This window comes from Globicephala melas, chromosome 5 (assembly GCF_963455315.2).
Source record: "Globicephala melas chromosome 5, mGloMel1.2, whole genome shotgun sequence".
NCBI classification, from domain to species: domain Eukaryota; kingdom Metazoa; phylum Chordata; class Mammalia; order Artiodactyla; family Delphinidae; genus Globicephala; species Globicephala melas.
Window position 1 is genome coordinate 30,849,130 of NC_083318.1, and position 22,965 is coordinate 30,872,094.

A 22,965-nucleotide genomic window follows, 5' to 3' on the forward strand; every position below is an offset into this window, starting at 1 on the left:
GTAACAAGAAAAGACAAGTTCCTGTCCTTAAGTAGTTTTTGTTTTTTGGTTTTTGTTTTTTGTTTTTTTGCGGCACGCGGGCCTCTCACTGTTGTGGCCTCTCCCGTTGCGGAGCACAGGCCCCGGACGCGCAGGCTTAGCGGCCATGGCTCACGGGCCCAGCCGCTCCGCGGCATGTGGGATCTTCCCGGACCGGGGCACGAACCCGTGTCCCCTGCATCGGCAGGCGGACTCTCAACCACTGCGCCACCAGGGAAGCCCACTTAAGTAGTTTTTAGTATAGAAAATATGAACAGGTTAGTGCAACCAGGGATCCCTATAACCTTAACTAAAATAACTATGATCATCTCTGCTGAAGGATGGGCCATCTGGTCATACTGCAGTGAACCTCCTTAGATGAAAATGCTTAACGATATACATTAATTTCAGTATTAGTATCACAAAATTCCTATTTTTTTGCATTTAAAATACACATATATCTGTTTCCTCACTGTAAAAAGGGAATAAAAATCACATCTTGGATCACCTCATAGAGATGTCACGAGAACAAAATAATAACACTGGAAAAGTGGAAGTATTTCTAAGCATTAATTGAGCATTAGTATATACTGAATGATCTACCTGTCTGTAGATGGGACCATTGAAAACTGTTGGTGATTGGAACCTCTGCCTGCATTTAATGGGAATAGAGGGATATAATGAGTGGAGATGTGAAAAATTTATTTGGACCTTTGTTACTATAACACTAGGTCGTGCTTCAAAATGTATATTGTGCATTAAACCCATTAATTTGTTTTCAGGACTGGTGATATAGAATTAGCTGCCAGGTCAAAATGTGGAATCAGGAGAAATGATGTCAACACTTACATTCCTGCTTTTCATACTTAAATGGCCTAAGTAATAGAATTTAATCTCTTCCATTACAAGAGGAAATAGTATTGATTCAATGTAGAAGTTTGCTATAAGAGATAACTCTACCTAAAAATGAAAATCAGAATCATCTCAGCCTGAGGCCCATCTATTGGCAAAAGTAGTCTGGAATTCTATTTTCCCTATTATGTAACCATCCATGGTCAGTATGATTCTTAAGTGCAAACCATATCATTTGTAGGGACTCAAAGGTTCAAAGGGAGACATGGGGGACCCAGGTATGCCAGGTGAAAAAGGAGGAATTGGACTTCCTGGATTACCGGTATGTTTATATTTTTAAAGATGTATTCATATTAAGATAAATTAAATAATCAGAAAATAGTTGTATTATTAGCTGCAGTCTCATCTAATGGTTCATTTAATATTTTTATTATTAAATATTTGAGGTGTTTTTGGTTAATTACTACAACTAAGGCTCTAGAAGAAATTTTAAAGCATCTAACCAAATGAATTATAAAATAAACCTTTATGCTTTCCTGAATTATTTTCACTAGAAGATAGTAAATTAAATAGAGTTGGTCATTAATGTAGGATGTAACTGATCATTTTAAAATAAACAATAATAAAAAAACCTAAAAAATACAAAATAATTAAAAAAACAAATTACGCTGGAAGTGTTCTCCTTATGTTACAATATTATGGGATGGTGTTTTTATGGTTTCCCCCATAATTTTTACTGAGAATTTGGAGAGGGAAATGTAGAAAAATGTAGGGAAAAAAATATAGAAAACCTCACCGCCCTAGATCATTTTTTAAAACAAGGAAATGTGTAAATAAGTGTCAGTGAAAACGAAGTTAAAGGACTGCTATTTAAAGTCAGCACCACCATTAAAAATATAACAGTTATAATTGGATATATTCAGCAATGTATAAGTTTAACCAATCAAGCATAACTTAGTTTCATTTACTTTATAATTTATTTCACATATCATGCACAATCCTAGGGATTTGAGGAAGCTTGATGTTTAGCTTGAGGCCAAAATGCAAGGGGATAAATCCTTCTCTTACATTATCATGTGCATGATATTATAAAAATTTCAAGAGGATGATGGATTTGGGGAGAAAATTCAGCTGTTCCTTACTTGACCAGCTCAACTCTTAATGGTTATTTGTAGGGTGCCAATGGAATGAAAGGAGAAAAAGGAGACTCGGGATTGCCAGGTCCTCAGGGTCCTTCCGTAAGTGCATGGGGGCTGAACTTCCATGGTTCCCGAAAAACTCTGAAATGGGCCAATTATTCACCGACTTCAACCTGTGCCAGATGGCTTATCAACAGTAGAAAGGCCATGAACCTCTTGGTCTGTCAAACTGTAGAAGAAATATCCATCAGCCTTGTACAGCGAGAGACAAAAGTGTCTCAGAGGTCTGAGTTAGAAGCGATTTTTCAGAGGACTATCTAATCCCGAGGAGAAAATCAGTGGTTTTCCCAGAATGCTTTTGGATAGAGCTCTGTGAATGTAGAAGCTACGTTCTTTTTTTCTCCAGAGCCCTGTTGTTGCTTAGTGAAATATTTGAGAGTTTAATAGTAGTTGTAGCATTATAGCATTTCTTGGTAATCAGTTGCTTCCTTTTCTTTTAATGTACTTTTGATTTATTCTGGCTTCTGTAGAACAACTGTATTTTTTTTAAGTTTTTTTATTCTCACGAAGGAATTTCCAAATGTAGAGAATCAAATGCATCACTTCTTCCAGTATCCTTCTTCCTCTGCAACCATTAATGGCCTTAGCAGAAGCCCAGCATGAGATTCAAGCCCAACTGCCTTATCTAAATGAAGTAACCAAATTCATGTTTATTTTTCGGATATGCAGATCATAGGCCCACCAGGCCCACCAGGTCCCCATGGCCCACCAGGCCCCATGGTAAGTTTCCCTTCTCTCCAAAATATAATCATTTGTTTAAGAGCATGCTACCAGAGGAAACATGAACACACCCCTCAAAACAGCCAGCTTGTATGTTGTACTACTCTCTGTGGAATGGACAAAAAATAGGGGGTGCTTTTCTGATTGTAGAAGTGTTGTCTTTCACTCTCCCAGGCACATCTGTTGGAAAGAGATGGGGTAGTTTTGTGATAGGAAAGTTAAATAAACAGATTTGGCAAGCTTTACTCCACTCTTAGGGTATGAACATTGGAAAATCATTTTAACCAACCACTGTTCTAGGCCATTAATAGCATAACAAGGTTAATAATTGTAGCCATTAATGAATGTTTCTAACCAGCTTTGAGGATTGAGACCCTTTAATGAAATGTTCAGTAAGAACATTTAGAAAATAATATGATAAAAATTGTCTCACTTCCACAGATGATATATATTGTTGGATCTTTTTCTTTTCACTTTTAAATACTTCTGTAAATACAGTGTTTACTGCAAGTATCCCTCAGTGACCAGTGGAGGCAATGACTGTGTCCTCATAGAACTTATGTTCAGTGAGGAAGGTAGCCATTAAACCAGCATAATTCTCCAAATGTCTACCTAATGACAGTTTTGTTAAGGCTAGAACTAGAAGGCAGAATGCTTCAAATGCTTTTGACTAGGATGGGTTGGGAACAAGTCAGGCAGTCTCTAAGGTCACATTTGTCTCGACAGTGTCCCGATAAACCATATGTCTTCAATCATAGAGATTAAATAAACTGTCGGTCACTCTTTCCTCCGGTTGTGCTCCAAGAAAGAACATCGTTGGAATGATCTAAACCACAGAGCGTAGCCTCAGACCCAATCATCTATTTCTTACTAAGTGGCGTTTCTATTTCATACCACAAAACAATTATAATTAATCTGATTTTCTTAAAACTAAAGAGTGCTTTAAGAATCAAGCAAGTGGCATACTTTTGGCGTTTTTATACTCCCGCCACTTTAAGTTAGAAAATTACATTTTAAAATGCTATATCCATTCATATCATAAAATTAATTAGTTTAAAGGAATTTAAAACCATTTCTAAAATGAAATAAGAATACTTGATAAAATTGCCATTTCCTGAAAATGTTTATCCATAACATATCCAAAGGGAAAATATTATTCCAGTGTAGACATATGTAACAAATATCTATGTATTGCTTGCTTAAAAAAAAAAATCAAAACTTTTTCCTACTGTTGTATGATTTTGCTGATGAGTATTCAAATACTCCTGTCTCCAAATAGTTCATTTAAATGACTTGAAAGTTTAAAGCAATCCACAGTAATCTTTAGTTAATTTAGGCTGATTAATTCATCTCTATACTTAGATTTTCCACAAAATACAGGGGAAAAGCCCTGATTCATGAATGTGTTGTGACTTCCTTCCACTGGTAAATAATTGTTACAAGAGCCTTGAATAATTCATCTTTGGAAAAATGAATGCATTCTAAATAATAATGTTTAGCACTCCTGTACTAGAATCCTTTTCTTAGCCTTGAAGAAATAATGCAACAGGGTTCCAAACTTGACTGTCATCTCCTCATTTTCTTCCTCCTTTAGATTTCTTAAAACCTTGGGTCTAGAGCAGTTAGTAATTGAAAAGGTCTCCTCGTCACTGGTACTTAAAGTTCAAAAATTTTTTAGCAAATTTTAAACTCATAAGCTATCTCACATATTCCACCTAGATTTTTTTAAATAGGAATTTGAGAAAGAGAAGTAGTGTGGGTCCACAAACACTTTTTTTTTTCTTCCATATAACCCTGGCAGATTCCCCCCTCCCTCTCACAGGTATTTAGCAGAAAGAATTGCTGTTAATGAATTTCCTATTACAGAGGAATCCAAGAGCTAGAAGGAACTTTCACTAGGTATTAACATCCGCTGGCCTGCCTCTAGCTATAGCTCAAACAAAAAGATTCTTGTTATACATCTCTTTTGTTACTTTATATAATAGTTAATAGTCACTTCTGCTGGGAAAAAGTGAATCAATTCTTAATTCAAAGCTGTGTTTTCCATTTTCAGGGACCCCATGGACTTCCTGGACCAAAGGTAATCCAACAAATCCCTTGATTATTTGTTGGCTGTTTCATTGTTAATCGTGGGGAAGCATGACAGAAGCATGTCTGTCCTGTCTTATTTATTTGTCAAGTAATGTTGATAATCTTTAAGCCTTTAAGTATCCAGATGTTTAAATTTCACAACAACGAATGACTTATAACAAATTTAAGTGATATTACCTAGAGATGAATTAGTCCTCATTTTGCCTTTTTCCTTGTCACTATGTAAGTTTCTTAAGTTACTAATCATAATATACTCAAAATCAACATTCTAAAAGGAAAAAAAAAAAGTGAATCTGATGACATTCTCAGACTAGTCCAGATGCTCTTTCTTAGTATGGTATCTTTAGTTGTATATTCAGATGTTATTAGTTGATACTTCTTGCTTGTCATATAGCAGTACTGCATCTAAATGCTTTAATTATCCAGCATCTTAATGTTGTACTCCCCCAGAGGTCACTGGTCTAGAATGAGGTGAGGTATATCAAGTATGCTATACTGAGGAGAAGGTTACATCACATACACATATTCTGTACTCTGAATTAACAAGAGAACAATGGAGAATATCCCTTCCTTTTGAGAATTATTGCAGTTTGTATTGTGAAGATGGATGAAGGTGCATTCTTTGCCTTTGTGTAGACCGAGAAGACACCTTGGAGGATTAAAATGAGCCCTGAAAGACATGCTTCTTCTTTCAGTGAGCATATGTGATGAGGACGTATGTTCTGATCTCAACTTTGCCACTGACAGGCTGTGTCACCTTGGGGAGATTATATACCCTCTCTAATCCTTCATTTACTCAACTAGGTAACTTACCTCAGAGTGTTGTGATGATTTAATGAGGTATGATTATAGAACACTTCACAGAATATCCAGTGCAGCTGTTAATAAAGACCCAATTAACGTCAGTTGTTATTGTAATCTTGTGTTTTGATGCTTTGTTCTGAACAGAAGAATTGATCTAGTCCTCAAGGCTGCTTGAGAAAAGGTTCCATGACTCTTGCAACCTCCTCAGTAGTGAGCTGATGCCTTGAAATGGAGAGGGGGTGAGGGGACACATAAATGCAGTGTTGGCACTAAGAATCAGAAAGCCTAGAGGCGGCCCACCCTCTCCTCTGAGCACTCCCGCTGACCCCCCAGCTTTAGGGGTGGCAGAGGGATTGGTCTGACTCCAGAAACCTGAGTTTCCTTTTTGAGATGAAGCAGGTGACTTAGCCGAGAAAGGAAAGAGTTCGTGCCTCTTCATTCTTCTTAGAATGCCTTCCCTTCTGATAAGGCCAGTGATCGACAGCATCTCAGTGGCGTGGATTATAGTTTAGGGTAAGAACATTTTTGTTGGGGTCGAAAGAGAGCTTATCTATCAGCTCTGTGGTCTAGGTACTTATCTAGCCTTCTTGGGCCTCCTTCCCCACACTGGACTAAATAATAGTTCCTCTGTTGACTTCTGTTTGGATTTTAAGGTACCACTAAAAACCAGATTAATTGTAATGACTCAGGTCAAAGCCACCAAGATTGAGTTTCTAATTCTATGAGTGATTCAGTTACCCCGTCACCATTACATTAATAGATGCCCAAGATCCTTCTGATATCTACAGGGCAATGGTTCACTTTGCCTACACTTAACTTCCATTGTTATTTAAATCATAGATTTCAGAGAATTATAAAGTTGAAAACATCTCATAGCTTACCTGTGCTAGTTCCTTGATTTTATAGATAATAAACTGTAGGCTCAGGAGATTTAGGTTATTTGCTCTAAATTACTGTGCCAATTAAATGACAGATCTGGGACTAGAATTTAGGTTCAGAGTTGAAATTTGAAATTTTTGCCGCAGAATTTGATTGTTTAAACTTACCTTCTCAGTTAACGCCCATTCCTATCAATGCATGATTCCTCACCAAAGAACTTCATAGCCTACCAAGGCTGCCCTGCCTGTTCATCATCTTAAGATCACTTGCTGAATGAAAGTCCACACACATGCAAAGCCCTGAGTCTCAAGCTTAGACCAGTTAACTGCAGTTGACTACGGAGCCTTGGCTTTAATCTCACATTGACTCTAGCTCTGGGACATTCCCAGGATCACACTTTACCAACCATAGAATATTTGGCTTTCCTACAGTGGCAGCATTACAAACTCCCTCTCCTCAGAGCTGCCAAACTCCATTAGGTCATGCCAATGTGTTTATTATTTTGTGACCCCTTTGAAAGTTCCAATATATAGCATGGTTCCATGGATGACTCTAGCTCACTGTTTCCTAGAATTTCCTGATGAGAAGAATCACCTGGGAGACATTAAAAATACCATTCCTGTGCTGCTATGGTCCAGGTGGTGCCCTGGACTCTTTAACAAGTACTGCACTGATTTGCACCATCAAGCAAACGGGGGAAATACTGCCCAGATTAATAATAAATACTGCCCAGATTAATTAATAAATACTGCCCAGATTAATAATCCCTCCTGCCCCTCTCCCACCTCTACCACTCAGGACTCTATAGGGCATTTAAAACTGAAATCATCTTCCTTCCACAAGTCTTTCAAGATTTTCTTGATGAAATTAATATCTGTACTTAAAAGCTGAAAAGGGAACAGGTCAGAATTCTATTTCTAACATGCTGCTGCCGACAGAAAATAGTGTATTACATTCTTAGGTTTTTAAAAACAGAGTCAAGAGAATTTATCACTTATCGTGGCTTTTGTATCGTCACCTTAAGTTAAATTCAAACCTACTTTATTCTGAGATTGGACAGATAGACAGTTAGTAAAGCCACATGTAAGTTCTGTGATCTTCACATTCTCTCCTAGGATTGGCTCTTTGTTGTCTGTTCTATTGATTAATCCTTGTAGGGACCTGACTTGCAATGTCAGTGAATGAGGATTCACCAAATGGCATTACTTCAAAAGTCAGTTGCTACATTTTTAGCTCATTCCCCTGGGCAAAATGCTTAAAGGCTTAAAATATCCATATATATAACACTGTCCTGCATATTCCAGTTTTCCATTCCAGCAGAGTGAGTCTTTCCTGCTCAGCCTCCTTCAGTATCCTCCACTCCGATTGTCTTTGATTTACTTGGTCAGAACAATGTAGCATAACACCAATTACCTTGATGTAAAACTGAAAAATTCGAAGCTCAGACATATACATTTTGCTTGTAAGGAGCACACTTTCTCAGGAGTTCTGCTTCCTAGAATATTATTTAATTGTCAATTTCAGTTTGTTAATTCTTAAAATTTTTTAGATTATTTTTGAACTGATGCAAGACAAATCTAGCCTGACTCTGCTGTTACCTAAAACTGGAATCTGCAACCATTTCAGAGACTGGCTCTCTTCTCTCGAAGTTGAAACACCCATGATAGCAACCAAAATCGGCATTTGCTTTTGCATTTAGGGTGAACCAGGGTTAAATGGTGTTAAAGGATTGAAGGGTGAACCAGGTCAAAAGGGTGACAGAGGACCCCTTGGTCTTCCAGTAAGTAAAGAAAACTTTCCATTTCAGTGCAAATCTCAGACTTTTCTTTCTACCCTAAGTAAGAACTCTGGTTTACTCAGTGACCATCTTATGGTTGAGATTTCTGTAACTGGAAAACATACTGTGTTCGCACAGAGCTCGGCCCAGTTTTGTTTTCTCTGATGTCTGCTCTTGTGTCAGAGGAAGACCCCGTAACAAACAATACCATAAATGTTCTGTCGTTCAATTACATACATGCCAACCTTCCTCTTTTAACGCTGACAATTCTTCTCCCATCACCCTCCCCTTTAAAAAATTATTATTCAGATTATTTCATAATTTCTCCCAAATGTTTTTATTATTTAGTGTAGTGTCAAATCCTCCCTCAATTTTTATTTTTTCTTCTTCAATGCCAAAAACCATAGCCCCCTGTTAGTGGAAGGTATGCAATTGGCCATTGTTGAAGGCGTGGGGTCAGTGCCGTGGTTCCTTACATTAATCAATCATATTGTGGTCTAAATGTTGTATGTCGTTTGTGCTGGAAATGCCCTCTTATGAGGTTCTTGCGGCAATAATGGATAGTATGGAAGAAGTATTTTGCAGTTATTTAGAGATTTTGATTTTTAATGAAAAGGAGATTTCCAACTTTCATGCACTTTATGCTAGTCTTCTTACCACAACCACTAAAAAGATATTTTTAAATGATTATTAAATATGAGGGTTTTTCTGTTTGTTTGGTTTTTTTTGGCTGCACCGTGCAGCATGCAGGATCTTAGCTCCCTGACCAGGGATCGAACTTGTGTCCCCTGCAGTGGAAGCACAGAGTCCTAACCACTGGACCGCCAGGGAATTCCTAAATATAAGTTTTAGTTTCAAGCTTTTCATATGCTGTTTATTCAGTGAATGCAGATAAAAGTCAGTAAAGAACATTATAGATTACATTATTAAAATATGACATAAAATTGGTAATAGAAAATAGTTTATCCACGTCTCCATAAAAAAATTGGTGACTACTTATTTTATTTTTCCCACAAGTACTGTATTCTAAGTACTAAAGTATTCCTCTTGATAGCCGATGCCTTACATAGATCAGGCACTTCGTAGATGCTTAATATGTATTCATTTATTGAATGATGTAAGCCTTATATTAGAGTATAGGTTAAATCACACCAATTAGATCATGCCACAGGTATAAAACCTAAAACCTGTATAATATGTGAGTCATTAATTCACATAAATATAATGTTATATAATCAGTGCAAAAATTTTATCATCCCCCTATTTATTTTTAAATTTTAATAATGGTGACTCTGAAGAAAGTATCAAAAAGCAAAAGAAAATTTGGATTTCTATTTTATTTAAACCCTCAATCTGATTTCTTTAAAGTTTGCCCTAATTTCAAATCTAGGACTAGTGGTCATTTTTATGTAACATTTAGCCGAAAGCTCTACATATGCTAGCATTAAGCGAATGATAACACACGTATTTTTTTTAATTTTAATCATTGCTAAGTAAATTGAATTTTGCAGTTATAATCTGACTCACAATAGGATTGTACAGAAGGAATTGTAAAATAAAAAATGAAAAGTACCCCCCAAAATGTATGGCATAGCATCATTTGTAGAGTTTGCAGCTGGAATACATTTTTTTTCTTCCATTTTGTATTATTAACTACATCTGAAGCATAAAATGGGGAAATAGTTCTGCAACCTTGCCAAGAGATGTATAGAACTAGTGCATTGTCTTTCTTAAATACTCCTTGATCAAATCAACATTTTTAAAGGACTATAAATAAACATTGGAGTTTTGAGATACAAAAGCCATAGCAAAAAAGTAATTGCGCTTATAATTGAAAAAACAAGCATCGAAACTGTCATCTTTTGGTCATACGTTATGCATAGCCTAGAGTTGAAGGGAAAGAAAAGCATGCATTGCCTGAGAACAACATTCCATTTTTAAAGCATTTCCCATTCAGACTTTGATGCTTGATTACTTGAAGTGAGCTGAGGGACAATGTTGTTTGGGACAGTTATTTCTTTTTGGACTCATGAAGTTTTTCTGGCTTTTTCCTGTTCCTAGAAGTCCCTCTAGTGGTGACTAATGTGAACACAGTGAGAACAATCCAGAAAACAATGGGTATCGTCTGTGTAAAATCCAGAGTCACCCTGACATGTTAAAAGTCTGCATTTGTTATTCACAAATGCTATTTTAACAAGTAAAACGAGAGCTGTTTTCTTCTCCTCTGAAATTCTAACTTGACTGATTATTATAATGAGCCCTTTCCCAGAAAATCGGCCGTTATTTTTTTTTTCAGAACCAAAAGAAATATATTGTGAATGGCACAGTCTTTAGAAAATTAATTTCATACGGAAATTAGCAACCCAGACTGTTACTGGTAACTATTTTAAAGCCCACTTTATAAACCTCATTCACTTGATTTCTAAGTAAGAATTTATCAAATGGAAATGTCATAAAAATGCCATCATCTGTGGGGTGTTTATTGTCACATGGTTTTTTTTTTTTAACTAACAATTTGTAGCAATGTGATATTCATCCCAGAACCCTGTGACTGCGTATTATGTTGTTTGAAGTGTTACATTTGTTCATCAGTACCTCATACTAATCTCTGTTCTTGTCATTCGTGTTACACCCACCAACCCTGCTACCAACCAAATCACACAGGGAGCATCTGGCTTAGACGGAAAGCCAGGATCCCGGGTGAGTCAGCACCTCAACTTGCTCCAACAGGTTTTGTGACTAGGAGTTTTATGCTTCAGGACAGACTCCCATCAAATGATGAGGGGTACATAGGACTGGAGCAGAAGAAAGTGGACAAAGATAGGGCAGAAAAGGGAAAGGTAGACAAAGCCTGGGTTGCAGCCTTGTTTGTCATACAGCCTAAAGTGCAGAACATCTTTCTGAAGCCGGGGTTCAAGTCTGGATAACTTGTGACGTGGGAAGAATGACCAATCTAATTGGCTTCATTGTCGTAGAATCCCAGACAGATTTTTCCATAACCAATGAACACTTCCTGCAATTCCATGGGAGGGGCCCTCTGAAGGAATCAAAATCATGTGAATTTATTTTAACTTGCTTTTCCTTTTATGTTTATGTCCATTATTAGAAATGTAACTTCTTCTTTGGAACTAACTTTCAAATCTCTGTTCATTGAAATGACTTGTCTGTCTTCTGTCATTTTGTCTCTTTTCTATGGTTCTTAACAGCTCCATCTCTTAAATTTCAGCTACAGGTCCTCAATATTTAGAAGTCTTCTGAAGATGAACTTTGAGTTCAGGCAGTAAGAAAAAGATCAAACTGATGTTGATAATTCAGCAACATTAGAATGAGTTTAAAACCCTGAATTATTTCATATCACAAGACTCATAGAATAAACAAGAATAGTAAAACAGAAATAGGAATACTAAAAAAATTGTGCTAGAATAGTTTCTGTTTGCAAATATCATAATAAATTCATTGCAAATCTAAGCATAGTCTTCCTGAAAATGAGCAAATATACCTGAAGTCCTTGCTACATTTTTAAGAATCAAAAAGAATTCCAAGCTCTTCAATTCTAAAAACCTGTTTCAGGCAGTCATTATTTTCACTGGACCTCAGTGTTCCTATATTCATCCGAATATTATCTCATCTGCCACAGAAATCCTAATCCTGAACCAGGAGGCCAGAGGGCAATTATGCCATTAAATCATCCAGCTGCCTGGTTTGTGCCTTATAAGCCTAGTGACTTGAGCCACTGCAGCAGAACCTATAAGAATAATTCCTTCCTTCTAAGCCCCCTGCTGCTTCCAACAGAACTGAAGAAAGCTTGAAAAGTTAAACACTGTTCTCATTTATTTAAGTTTTTTTTTTTTCCTTGTATAACTATTCGAGCCTCTTAAACAGCTGAAGACAAGACTTCAGAGCATTTGTGGCCAAGAGGAGTAGGGGTAACTGTAGGAGCAGAGAATGGATGTGAAGAAGAGGTGATGTGAAGCAAAAGCAATTATTTTTTCTTAAGATTTTGGGGGCAAAGTGAAGATTTTCCATTTAGTCAGGGAGGAAATATATAATTAAATATGATATACAGTATTTTGTGTGAGCCTTTCATTGAAATAGGCAGTTATATAATTCATCCCTTTTGCATGAGTTTCTGGAAAACTAGTGGCCTGAAAGAATCAAGCATAAAGCAGTTTGAAAGGAGACGTGTTGTCTTACTGACATTCTAAGGCATCATTCACCCAGGAAAAGTCCAGGATAAATTATAACTGCTTTTCTTACAGCCCTTGGGATATGTCTCATATTATATTATTTTTATCTTTTTTTAGGGTACAGATGGCCCTATGGGACCCCATGGCCCTGCAGGTCCCAAAGGAGAAAGAGTAAGTTGCTCCTGAGGTTATTAAGCTGTGACCTAAGGAAAACACAGAGTGTGGCTTTTCCATTTTAGTTGATCTGAGCTGTTCATTTCCCAGAAGAAATAAAGGGCCATCCAATAGTAAATGGAAATAGATGCCATCTTAAGTTCTATTCAGAGTCGTCATGCTGAGAGAATGACAGAGTATTAGAATCTGCCTGCCTTAACAACAACAACAACAAAACCAATGCATACATTTTCATAGCTAAAGTAAATAGCTCAGACCATTCCTCCTTAACCCCTAAGGAAGATGTTTTCATTTGGCCTTAATCCAGAAAGTTGATGTCAATAGGTCTAAAATTTCCGGGACTATATATTCTGGTCGATAATCTTTTATATAAAGCTACTGTATTCATTCAGAATAAGTTATAACTTTTCTAAAGGGAACTTACAAAACCTAAGTATTCTCTGCACAGTTACACATGCTCCTCTTTTTAAGCAAAAGAATAGCCTTTCTTTAACCATAAGGAAATAATTTTAGTGCATTATAAAACAAAAACCTTCCACTAACCTTTCTATTGCTAAGCCATGTTTCCATATCTTTGGGGGGAAAAAAGACACTCAGAGCGGAAGATAAACATCTGATACAAAAAAATGTACTGCAGCATCAGCAGCTGGTCATCTGTCTGGAACTTCTCTCCCTCCTTCTCTGTTTTTCTTCTGCTTTTTCTTTTCCTCACCCTGAAAAACTTAGAAGGTTTTTTTTGTATCTGAGTAGAATTGTGTCATCAATTTCCCCACCATCCAGGATAGGATGTAAAGAAAGTATCGTAATGGTGAGGACTTCAAAATGTTGGAATGATTCATTGTGCAACTTTGTGGTCTTTTAAAACTAGATAGAGTTTCATCAGTCTGGGATAATTTGCTTTAAAATAGAGGGCCATATAGTGATTTCTTTGGCATACATCCCCATCCCATAATTCCATGTCCTATAAAGTGAATTCACTTATTCAGTAAGTAGATGTACAAAACACAATGTACTCCTAGTGTGGAATGAAAACGCTCTCCTCCCATTTATGAAGTCTATTTTGCTAATTGTTCTAATGAATTGCATAATAATAATTGATTCATCATCCTATAACCTTTTATTAATACACTGTATATACTTACTCAGTACTGTGAAGGAAGCAGCTATTTTCCATGATCTCGAAGAGTTTACAATCTAATTGCAGAGGAAAAAAATATCTGCAAGGAATAACTAGATAATGAGGCCTAAGTGAGTACAAATAGTACATGCTGTGCATTCAGCGATGAGGAAGGCTGGCTTTACCCAAGAATCCTTCTAGGAAGAGGTGAGTCCTAAAGGAAATAAGTCATCTGAATTTATTTCTAAGGTCAAACAAGAGACTTACGAAGATCATCTTAATTAAAAAGATTTAAAAGCTAAGAGCCTCATGCTGCTGGTGCCTTCAAGCATTGTATCAAGAAATCCAGTCCATGAACTAAAAATGGAGCAGCAAATCTCAAGTAGTCTAGTGGCAGGAGGCCCTGGAACTCAAGAGGGTTTACCGTTTGGTAAATCAGCTGTTACTTCCGAGAGCTCCACAGTGTCATAAGAGTATCGGGTCTCAGCGCCGGGGTAGAATTCGCCAGGAGAGCAAATGAAATGGCTAAGAATTTGTGAAGGCATAGTTTCAGTCAAATGGTGTGCAGTGTGAAGTGTTACACTTGTATTTACTCAGCATGTTAACTGTCTTAACTGGATCAGATATCAGTACTCTCTCCAAGTGCCCCTCTCCCTAAGTGCTAAACTGGAGTGTGATTCTCCAAGCGAATGGATGGAGGTGCCGTCTGGACTCTCTTGAAAAAGTTTCAAATTTTAAAGAGGCAGGAATCAAGAAAGGGGTTCATTCTAGAATAATTCCTCAGTGTAGGCATGCAAATTAAAGATCCTGAATGAAATGAGACCAGCCTAAAAGAAACCAGGCATTTGACAGACAGTGTTATTCAAGAATTGTCAAATACATGACTGGCAGCATGAGTAGTCAGCTTTTCAGAGCACCTATCGTCCTACCTGCAGCCGATTTCTTCATCTTGGCCTTGTAACCACTAAGGAACTCCGTAGAGTGTGTTAAATTTGAGAGGTTCAAAGTTCTTTTGGAATGAATTAATCCCGGAAAAGAAGTTGCACCTTCAAGGCCCTGTGGTAATATTTCATTCCTAAAAGTTTTCAAGCTGAAACCATTAAGCTGCTTTTGGCTCCAAGTGACAGAACCCCAACTCAAAATGGCTTAAACAATAAAGAAATTTATAGTTCTGTGTGGCACAATAGTCAAAGGAGGAACTCTAGGCTTTGCTTCTGTGCCCTTTCCAAGAGCTGGCTTTGTCTTCTGACCACAGGCAAGCTGGTTGCAGCGGTTCCAGACCCCGCCTCTGGCGAGGCATCAGCAGAGAGCAAACATAGGGACTGTCTTCTCCTGTATCCTCCTTAGCTGTGAGGAAACTGTCCCCAAAGCTTCCCAGCCACTTCCCCTGACACTTCATTGACCAGGATTGGGTCATATGTCCACTTCTGAAGCAGTCACTGGGAGTGAGGTGGAATTGTCATGATTAGCTTAAAGTAAGTATTTGGGGTGAGCAATTCTGCAAGAGGATCTCCACAGCTTTAGTGACAGCTGAATTCAAATCAGCCACAGTATATTCATTTTAAAAACAAAATAAACCTGAAGTACTCAATCAGAGGAGGAAGAAGGGAGTAGGTACATCAAAATAATCTGTGGAGATGTTTCAAACCACAGCTACTCTAATCCATTGAGTTTTTACGAATTAGACCAACTCCAGGTTACATGAACCTTCCTTCTAAATCCCCACCTCCCATTTACACACACACGCACGCACACACACACACACACCATTACCAACAGCACCACCACCACTTAAAAAATCATAAATAACACTGACAGATCAAACTGAAAGAACTTTATTTTGAATTAGTGCTCTTCGGGTTTTCAAGCCCTTTTCATTAAAAACAAGACCTCTAACTGTACGATAATAATGAGAGCTTCTTTTTATGGACATATTATTTGGCAACCTATAATTTCATATTTTATAATCACACTTAATCTTCAGAAAAATTCTTGCAGAATATGTATTACTCTCTTATTTTACAGCCAATGAAACACAGGCACAGAAAGGTTAAGAAAGTTACCCAAGGCCACACAACCAGTCAGTCCCAGAACTGGAATTCAAATTTAAATCTGTTTCATTTCAAAGCCTGGCCACTTTACTGAATGCAATTCCTGATCTTTCAGTAATAAACATAAAGTAATAATGAGTAAAAGTGCAATAAACTTTTATCATATTTATTGCCCAAAATCTCCCTATACTATATGTGCCTCTAAGTGACAGTGCTAATTAGCACCAACAACCCCTAAGTTTAAGTTAAAGAAGACTGTTGACAGTGACTTGAAATTTGCTCACATGGGAATTTGGAGTGTGGAGAAACACAGAATAATACTTAGGTCTGCATGCACAGTTATCAGCTGAACTTGACATTTTACCCTTGGAAGAGATTTGCTACCGTTAAACTTCTTCAGGGGTGTGATAAAAGAAGGTAACATTTTCTTTTGGCCCCTCACATAAACATCATCATTCTCCATATTATATACTGACAGTTTAATTTTGGAGATGGCAGCAGAAGAAAACACTACTTGAAATGCAGACATCTCTTTTTTTATTATCACAATTTCATATTCCTGGGGCCACCTCCAATTACACTTATTTTTTATAAGCATTCAAGATGATCGTTTAACGAATCAACTAACAAAGGATTAATCTCCAAAATATATAAACAGCTCATGCAGCTCAATATTAAAAAAACAAACAACCCAATCCAAAAATGGGCAGAAGACCTAAATAGACATTTCTCCAAAGAAGACATACAGATGGCCAAGAAGCACATGAAAAGCTGCTCAACATCACTAATTATTAGAGAAATGCAAATCAAAACTCCAATGAGGTATCACCTCACACCAGTTAGAATGGGCATCATCAGAAAATCTACAAACAACAAATGCTGGAGAGGGTGTGGAGAAAAGGGAACCCTCTTGCACTGTTGGTGGGAATGTAAATTGATACAGCCAGCCACTATGGAGAACAGTATGGAGGTTCCTTAAAAAACTAAAAATAGAATTACCATATGATCCAGCAAGCCCGCTACTGGGCATATACCCAGAGAAAACCATAGTTCAAAAAGACACGTGCACCCCAATGTTCATTGCAGCACTATTTACAATAGCCAGGTCATGGAAGGAACCTAAATGCCCATCAACAGATGAATGGATAAAGAAGATGTGGTACATATATACCATGGAATATTACTCAGCCATAAAAAGGAACAAAATTGGGTCATTTGTAGAGACGTGGATGGATCTAGAGACTGTCATACAGAGTGAAGTAAGTCAGAAAGAGAAAAACAAATATCGTATATTAATGCATATATGTGGAACCTAGAAAAATGGTACAGATGAACCAGTTTGCCGGGCAGAAATAGAGACACAGATGTAGAGAACAAATGTATGGACACCAAGGGGGGACAGTGGCGGGGGGGGTGGTGGTGGTGGGGTGATGAATTGGGAGATTGGGATTGACATATATACACTAATATGTATAAAATAGATAACTAATAAGAACATGCTGTATAATAAAATAAGTTAAAAAAAGATTATCATTTAAGCTGAGACAAGCTCTGCTACTTAAATAGGTACATGGAGAGAGAGTGATGAGGTAGTAAATTCCTACCTTATCAGGCACTGAGTAGAAAGCATAAATGTTTTTAAACCCTCTTTTCCCGAAAGGAAGCAAAACATACACGATTGTATTGATGTGACTTGATTCATGAATTATGCAAATATTTACTGATGTGCCGGACACTATTATAAGCTGTGGTGGGCATGCAGTAGGGAAAAAAACCAGGGCCCTGGCACCCTAATGTGCAGATTCTAGTGAGGGGCTCCGCAGAGAATAGACAAGTTATAACGTGGGTATGTCTCCTGGTGTATGAGCACCGTGAAGCTCATTTAAGGGCAGTGGCAGTCAAGGAAGAAGGGCTTGCTGAAGAGACATTTGGGGGAAAAAGAATTTTCTTATTACATTTTTGAAAAAATAGTAACTTAAAATAATTAGTAACAAACATTTCACGGTAAGGCCAAAGAAACCCAAGCACCACACCCTAGATATGCAAGTCCTTTTGCACCGCTGGGCAGACAGTCCTTCTTTCAAAGGTGATTCTGTAAGATATGCTAACATGGATTTCTTTTGCTCTGTCACTGGCAGCGGCCCTGAAAGAGCCTGACTCTTTGGAATTTTGATAGAATGATACTTCAAATAGAGGCTTTAGCCACAGGCCATCAGGGAAAGTGTGTGAATATAGGTGTTTGTTTATGATTTGCACTTTCATCTTTCATTATAGGGTGAAAAAGGAGCTATGGGAGAGCCGGGACCCCGAGGACCGTATGGTCTTCCCGTGAGTTCTCTTGTCTCGCGATGGTGTTTCCCTTCAGCATGTATAGATGACCTGTCCCTGGCGTGGTTAACTCTCCCCTCATGGGGAGACTAATCCCATTAGAGGAGCAAAGAACAATCCACTAAGTCTTTTCAACGCCAATGTAACTGTGTACTTCAGAGATAGGTCATATTTGTGTCGTATTCTTACACTCACATACAGACACCCACACACTTCACCAGTTTGAGAGGATCAGAGGTTGTCCATGAGATGGACAGTGCTAACCTGAAACGGGGCTTTTGACTGTCAGATAACCCCTCCTTGGGCCATCTGACCAGACCCATAATTGGCCCTTCCTTGGGAGGTCATTGTACCAGAAGTGGGTGTGGAAGCTTAATTTTAAAAACTCTCTTCAGACTTTATCTGTTCTCATATATCACTTACAAAAACTGCTCTTGCTAATAAAAGGTATTTCTCAGATTGATGTTTCTGATGACTTTGATGTTTCTGACCTTTCTAAATTACCGTGATGACAAGTGATCTTCAGAACAGAGAAGGTTGATAGTGTTCTATCTTCTGAAAATTCTCAATGACACCCACTTCAAATTGAGAGCCTCGGGTTTGCTTCAGAATATTATCTTTGGGATAATTGTAAATGATTTGATGGGGTAGGGTAGAACTACAGTAGAAGCATATACTGTTGTCTCAAGGTGTATAACCCCTATGTAGATTTCGAAATCTAACTGGTGGAATCAAAGCAACTTCTCAGCAACTTTTGGGTGGATTTGTTGTGTGATTTTCAATGCCCTGAAAATGTGCTCCACGGGGCTCAATGGATCATCCTTGCACAGCAGTATTATATTCCTTCTATAATAGGGGGTCATTAATTTACTAACAGTTTTTAATCTGTGATCTTCACACCCACAGTATTTATAGACAAGGTGTACATCTAGCCAAATTAAAACTGTATTTAACAATAAACAGTTTTCACATTCTTTACACACTTATGAGCTAACTACTAAGTTGTCAAACTACAGTAGCATAGATTTGCTTATAATGTTAGTGCTGGTGTGTTTTTAAATCAACTAAACAGTATTTTTGCTTTTGACTTACTCTTAGATTGATAACTTGAATACCAAGCATTAAACTTCAGCAAAATATCAGACTATTTAACCTGATATAGAATAAAAACATTTTCATGACACTTACCTGCAACATTAACAGTCACTTCACTTGATTTACTGAAAGAAATTTGTGTTACTAATCAATAGAGAATCTTTTTCACATTTCTGAATTAGTTGTTTTTATACTAGTGTTGCATGTCCAGGCAGCATTAAATAGAATAATAATGTATTCGTGAAACTTAGGAACACTAATGTAGCTACTGTGATTCTTTGGCAGGGGAAAGATGGAGAGCCTGGTCTTGATGTAAGTAATACCTACAATGAACATCTTCCCATTATAATAGATGCTGATGGTCTCCATCATCAATAACAGCAAGAATACTTCTAATATTTTTCTGTGCACATAGTTATGTGGACAGCATATATTGCTGTGTGTGTAGACAGCAATATGAAATAAACCACTCCACTAGGGTTGGCATGAGGTAGACATAAAAGCAAAAAGCATAATTATCTAGTATGAAATTAATAACTGACAGTTGATAGAGGCACTTCAAAATACTTTCCCAAATCAGACACTCAACATGAGTGGTTAAATTACTTATTTTAAAATATGCATAAAATCGAAGTATCTTTCACATGCCACCCTTAGGGAATGGTATGTTTATTCTCAAAGCTATTATGCAGTATTTTTCTTTTTAGCATAAAGTCTCTATATATCTTATAGCAACATAATTCTATAAAAATAGAGAATGTCGAAAGTCAATCCCTCCTAAAGTGATTACTGCTCATCCTGTATATATGTGAATAATAGCAGTAGCAAAAAGTAATAGTAGTTACTCTTTATTGGGCACCATTTGTATGCAGACATCATTCTGGTACTTTATATATATCATCAAATTTAATGCTCACACCAGCAGATGTGTAGTATTAATAGGTATTCACCTCGTTTTATGGTCAAAGGACTAAAACGGTGAAGTAAGTTCGCCCGCAGTCCCACAAATCAGAGAACTTGCCAGGATTCAAACTAGGATCCTGATATTCTCTCCACTATACATTTCTTTGGAGAAAAAGCAAGAAACCTTTTGTTTACAGATATTTGAGATGTTAGGAAACTGTTATTTCTAAGTGCCACTTTACCCATCTAAGTTTTGAGACTTGAGGGCATGCCATGTTTCTTTATTTGTGTTCAGAAACATGAATTCTTAAGGTTTTTTTCAATATGGTGTTGCCACAGTTATACCAATAGATCTTTTTGGTTTGCTTTTTATCCTATAGGGTTTCCCTGGTCCACGAGGCGAGAAGGGTGATCTAGGAGAAAAGGGGGAAAAGGTGACCTCTCCAGCCTAGCATGTGCCTGTTTGATTTTTCTGCTTCTGTCTACTTTGCTGTTCAACCTGTGTAATTCTTTCATACGTCTAATCTTTCTCCATCCTGTGCTCCAAAAACGCTCTGATGTCTGATCTGAGGAACCACATCTTCACAGAGGAATAAAGGCTACACTGCAAGAAATAAGGGCACTGTTAACACAGAAGAAAAGAATTATAATCCCCAGATATCTGGGCTACAATCTTTGGACTACCTGACACCAATTAATTGAAAGATGAAGTTTTCAGGGGTTTTTGAAAATGGGGGTGGGGGAGGCATTTATGACATTAAGTAAAATTAAATAGCACAAATCTGCAACAGTCTTCTGGCAGAGCTCAGCTAACCCTGTAAGTTCAGCATCTCATTCATCTTCACAACATTCCCAGTAGAGACAGAAGATATGTCCTGTATCTTGATTTTTTTTTTTTTTTTTTTTAATTGGAAAGTGGAAGGCAAGCAGTATGCCCGATAAACCCAGTGAATCCATTACGCAGGGACCAGGACTTGTTGCCTTCGGACGCTGTAGATACTCTTTTTTCTTTATTCTTTTTTTGCGGTACGCGGGCCTCTCACTGTTGTGGCCTCTCCCATTGTGGAGCACAGGCTCCGGACGCACAGGCTCAGCGGCCATGGCTCACGGGCCCAGCCGCTCCGCGGCATATGGGATCTTCCCGGACCGGGGCACGAACCCGCGTGCCCTGCATCGGCAGGCGGACTCAACCACTGCGCTGCCAGGGAAGCCCGTGAATACTTTTTGTATATCATTCTTTGACATGGGAGACAAAAATTAGCAAGAGCCTTTATGTGTTCATACCCACAAAGACAGATAGTTACAAAACTATGCTGATTAATAATAACACTGAGACATTATCCTCTGTAAAAGTGTCTGTTTTCCATAAAGCCTGAGGTTCACTAGAATATTACTGAAAAACGATTCCCAGAGCCTGTTAAAGTCAACATTCATATGACAACACTTTCCGTTGAGTGATTATTCTGAGTTGATTAACCAATCAAAAAATGAATTGAGTCCAAAATTAATAATACCCAACACATCTGGTGTCAGTCACACCTATATGAAGAAGAGTCCACTCCCTCCCAATGAAGTTTAAATCAATTTTACTTCACGGCAATGATGTTACTTGCTGAGGAAGAATGTCGATTCATCTTGCACGAGTGAGCAATTTACTCCCGAAAGCTCCTCCCATCTTACTTCTTATCACACCTGCTCTCATTTCATTTCACCCTGGCATCTCGGGTCTTTGTTTTTGATCATGATCAACTAAACCACACAGAAGTTCTCTCTTTCCCCGATATTAGAGAAACCCAAATGGCTTTGATTCTGAGCCTTCTGATGCAATGTTTTTGGCACACAGGAGATAAATGTGGAGCTTTCACTCACACAGAAAGGATGCATTAATTTGAGTGCATATCTCATCTATATCTGTTATGTATATGTCTTTGAATATTCATGTTGTTTCGCTTCTGAAATTATTCAGACTTATTGTATCTGCCATCCTGATTGCAGAATGAATACACTAATTTAAATATGTATTGCATAGTATTTTGTATTCTGTACTGCACCAGCTTCTTGTCTATAAATATGCAGAGATATTTGTTAATGTGAAACAGCTGAGGTGCATTCCTTACTTCTCCTCCTTTTGCCTCCTTTCCTTAATTCCTCCATCCCTATGAGCCATGCAGCTTTCCACAACCTTTACCTTGATTCCTAAATACTAATTTCCATGGCTACATTCCCACCATGTAATTATCCTGCCTACCTCATTTTTAGCATTAGCTCAACTGAATCCAAACTGCTTTTTCTCTTGAACAGAATTTTTTTGTTTTGTTTTTTTGGCTTTTGTTACCTTGTGAGCAAGCTGGAAACCCATTTACCATTGTGAACACCTGGCATGAGACCAATAACAGTGAATTAAAGAACATCTTTGAGTTTATAAACAAGTCTGTTTCTCCAAGTGGCATTGCTGAGAAATCTTAGCACTTTTCAAGTTTGTTTATCTGACTTACTAAGGAAAGTATTTGCTTTTAGTTTCCTTAAAAAGAATGTTAAAAGAAAGAGTATATTTTTAACACACTGAATATGTTTAAATGAGAACTAACTACAAAAAATAATGTCAGAAAGTTGGATTCATTTCAAAAAGATAGAAACTGCCAAGATTTTTTCCTTTTCCTCTGGCTCAATGTAGCTTTCATCTGTTATAGGATTAGAAAAAAAGCAAGTTGGCAGGTACTGAAAATTGGGTGAAGTCTCCATTATTCCTCTGAACTTCACTGCCACTGGC

General features: G+C 37.6%; 1 protein-coding gene across 2 annotated transcripts in view; it reads left to right on the forward strand.

Annotated features, from left to right (window-relative positions):
- COL25A1 (collagen type XXV alpha 1 chain) overlaps positions 1 to 22,965 on the forward strand; it is a 458,442-nt gene that overhangs the window by 428,014 nt on the left and 7,463 nt on the right. The window contains exons 27-36 of one of the 2 annotated variants that reach the window (XM_070045559.1): positions 1,112 to 1,192; positions 2,046 to 2,108; positions 2,739 to 2,789; positions 4,843 to 4,869; positions 8,263 to 8,343; positions 11,005 to 11,040; positions 12,645 to 12,698; positions 18,144 to 18,197; positions 19,578 to 19,604; positions 20,576 to 20,629. In XM_070045559.1, coding sequence (XP_069901660.1) covers positions 1,112 to 1,192; positions 2,046 to 2,108; positions 2,739 to 2,789; positions 4,843 to 4,869; positions 8,263 to 8,343; positions 11,005 to 11,040; positions 12,645 to 12,698; positions 18,144 to 18,197; positions 19,578 to 19,604; positions 20,576 to 20,629 — 528 coding nt within the window. The remainder of the gene's footprint in view (positions 1 to 1,111; positions 1,193 to 2,045; positions 2,109 to 2,738; positions 2,790 to 4,842; positions 4,870 to 8,262; positions 8,344 to 11,004; positions 11,041 to 12,644; positions 12,699 to 18,143; positions 18,198 to 19,577; positions 19,605 to 20,575; positions 20,630 to 22,965) is intronic. The other variant, XM_070045558.1, reaches the window with a different exon arrangement.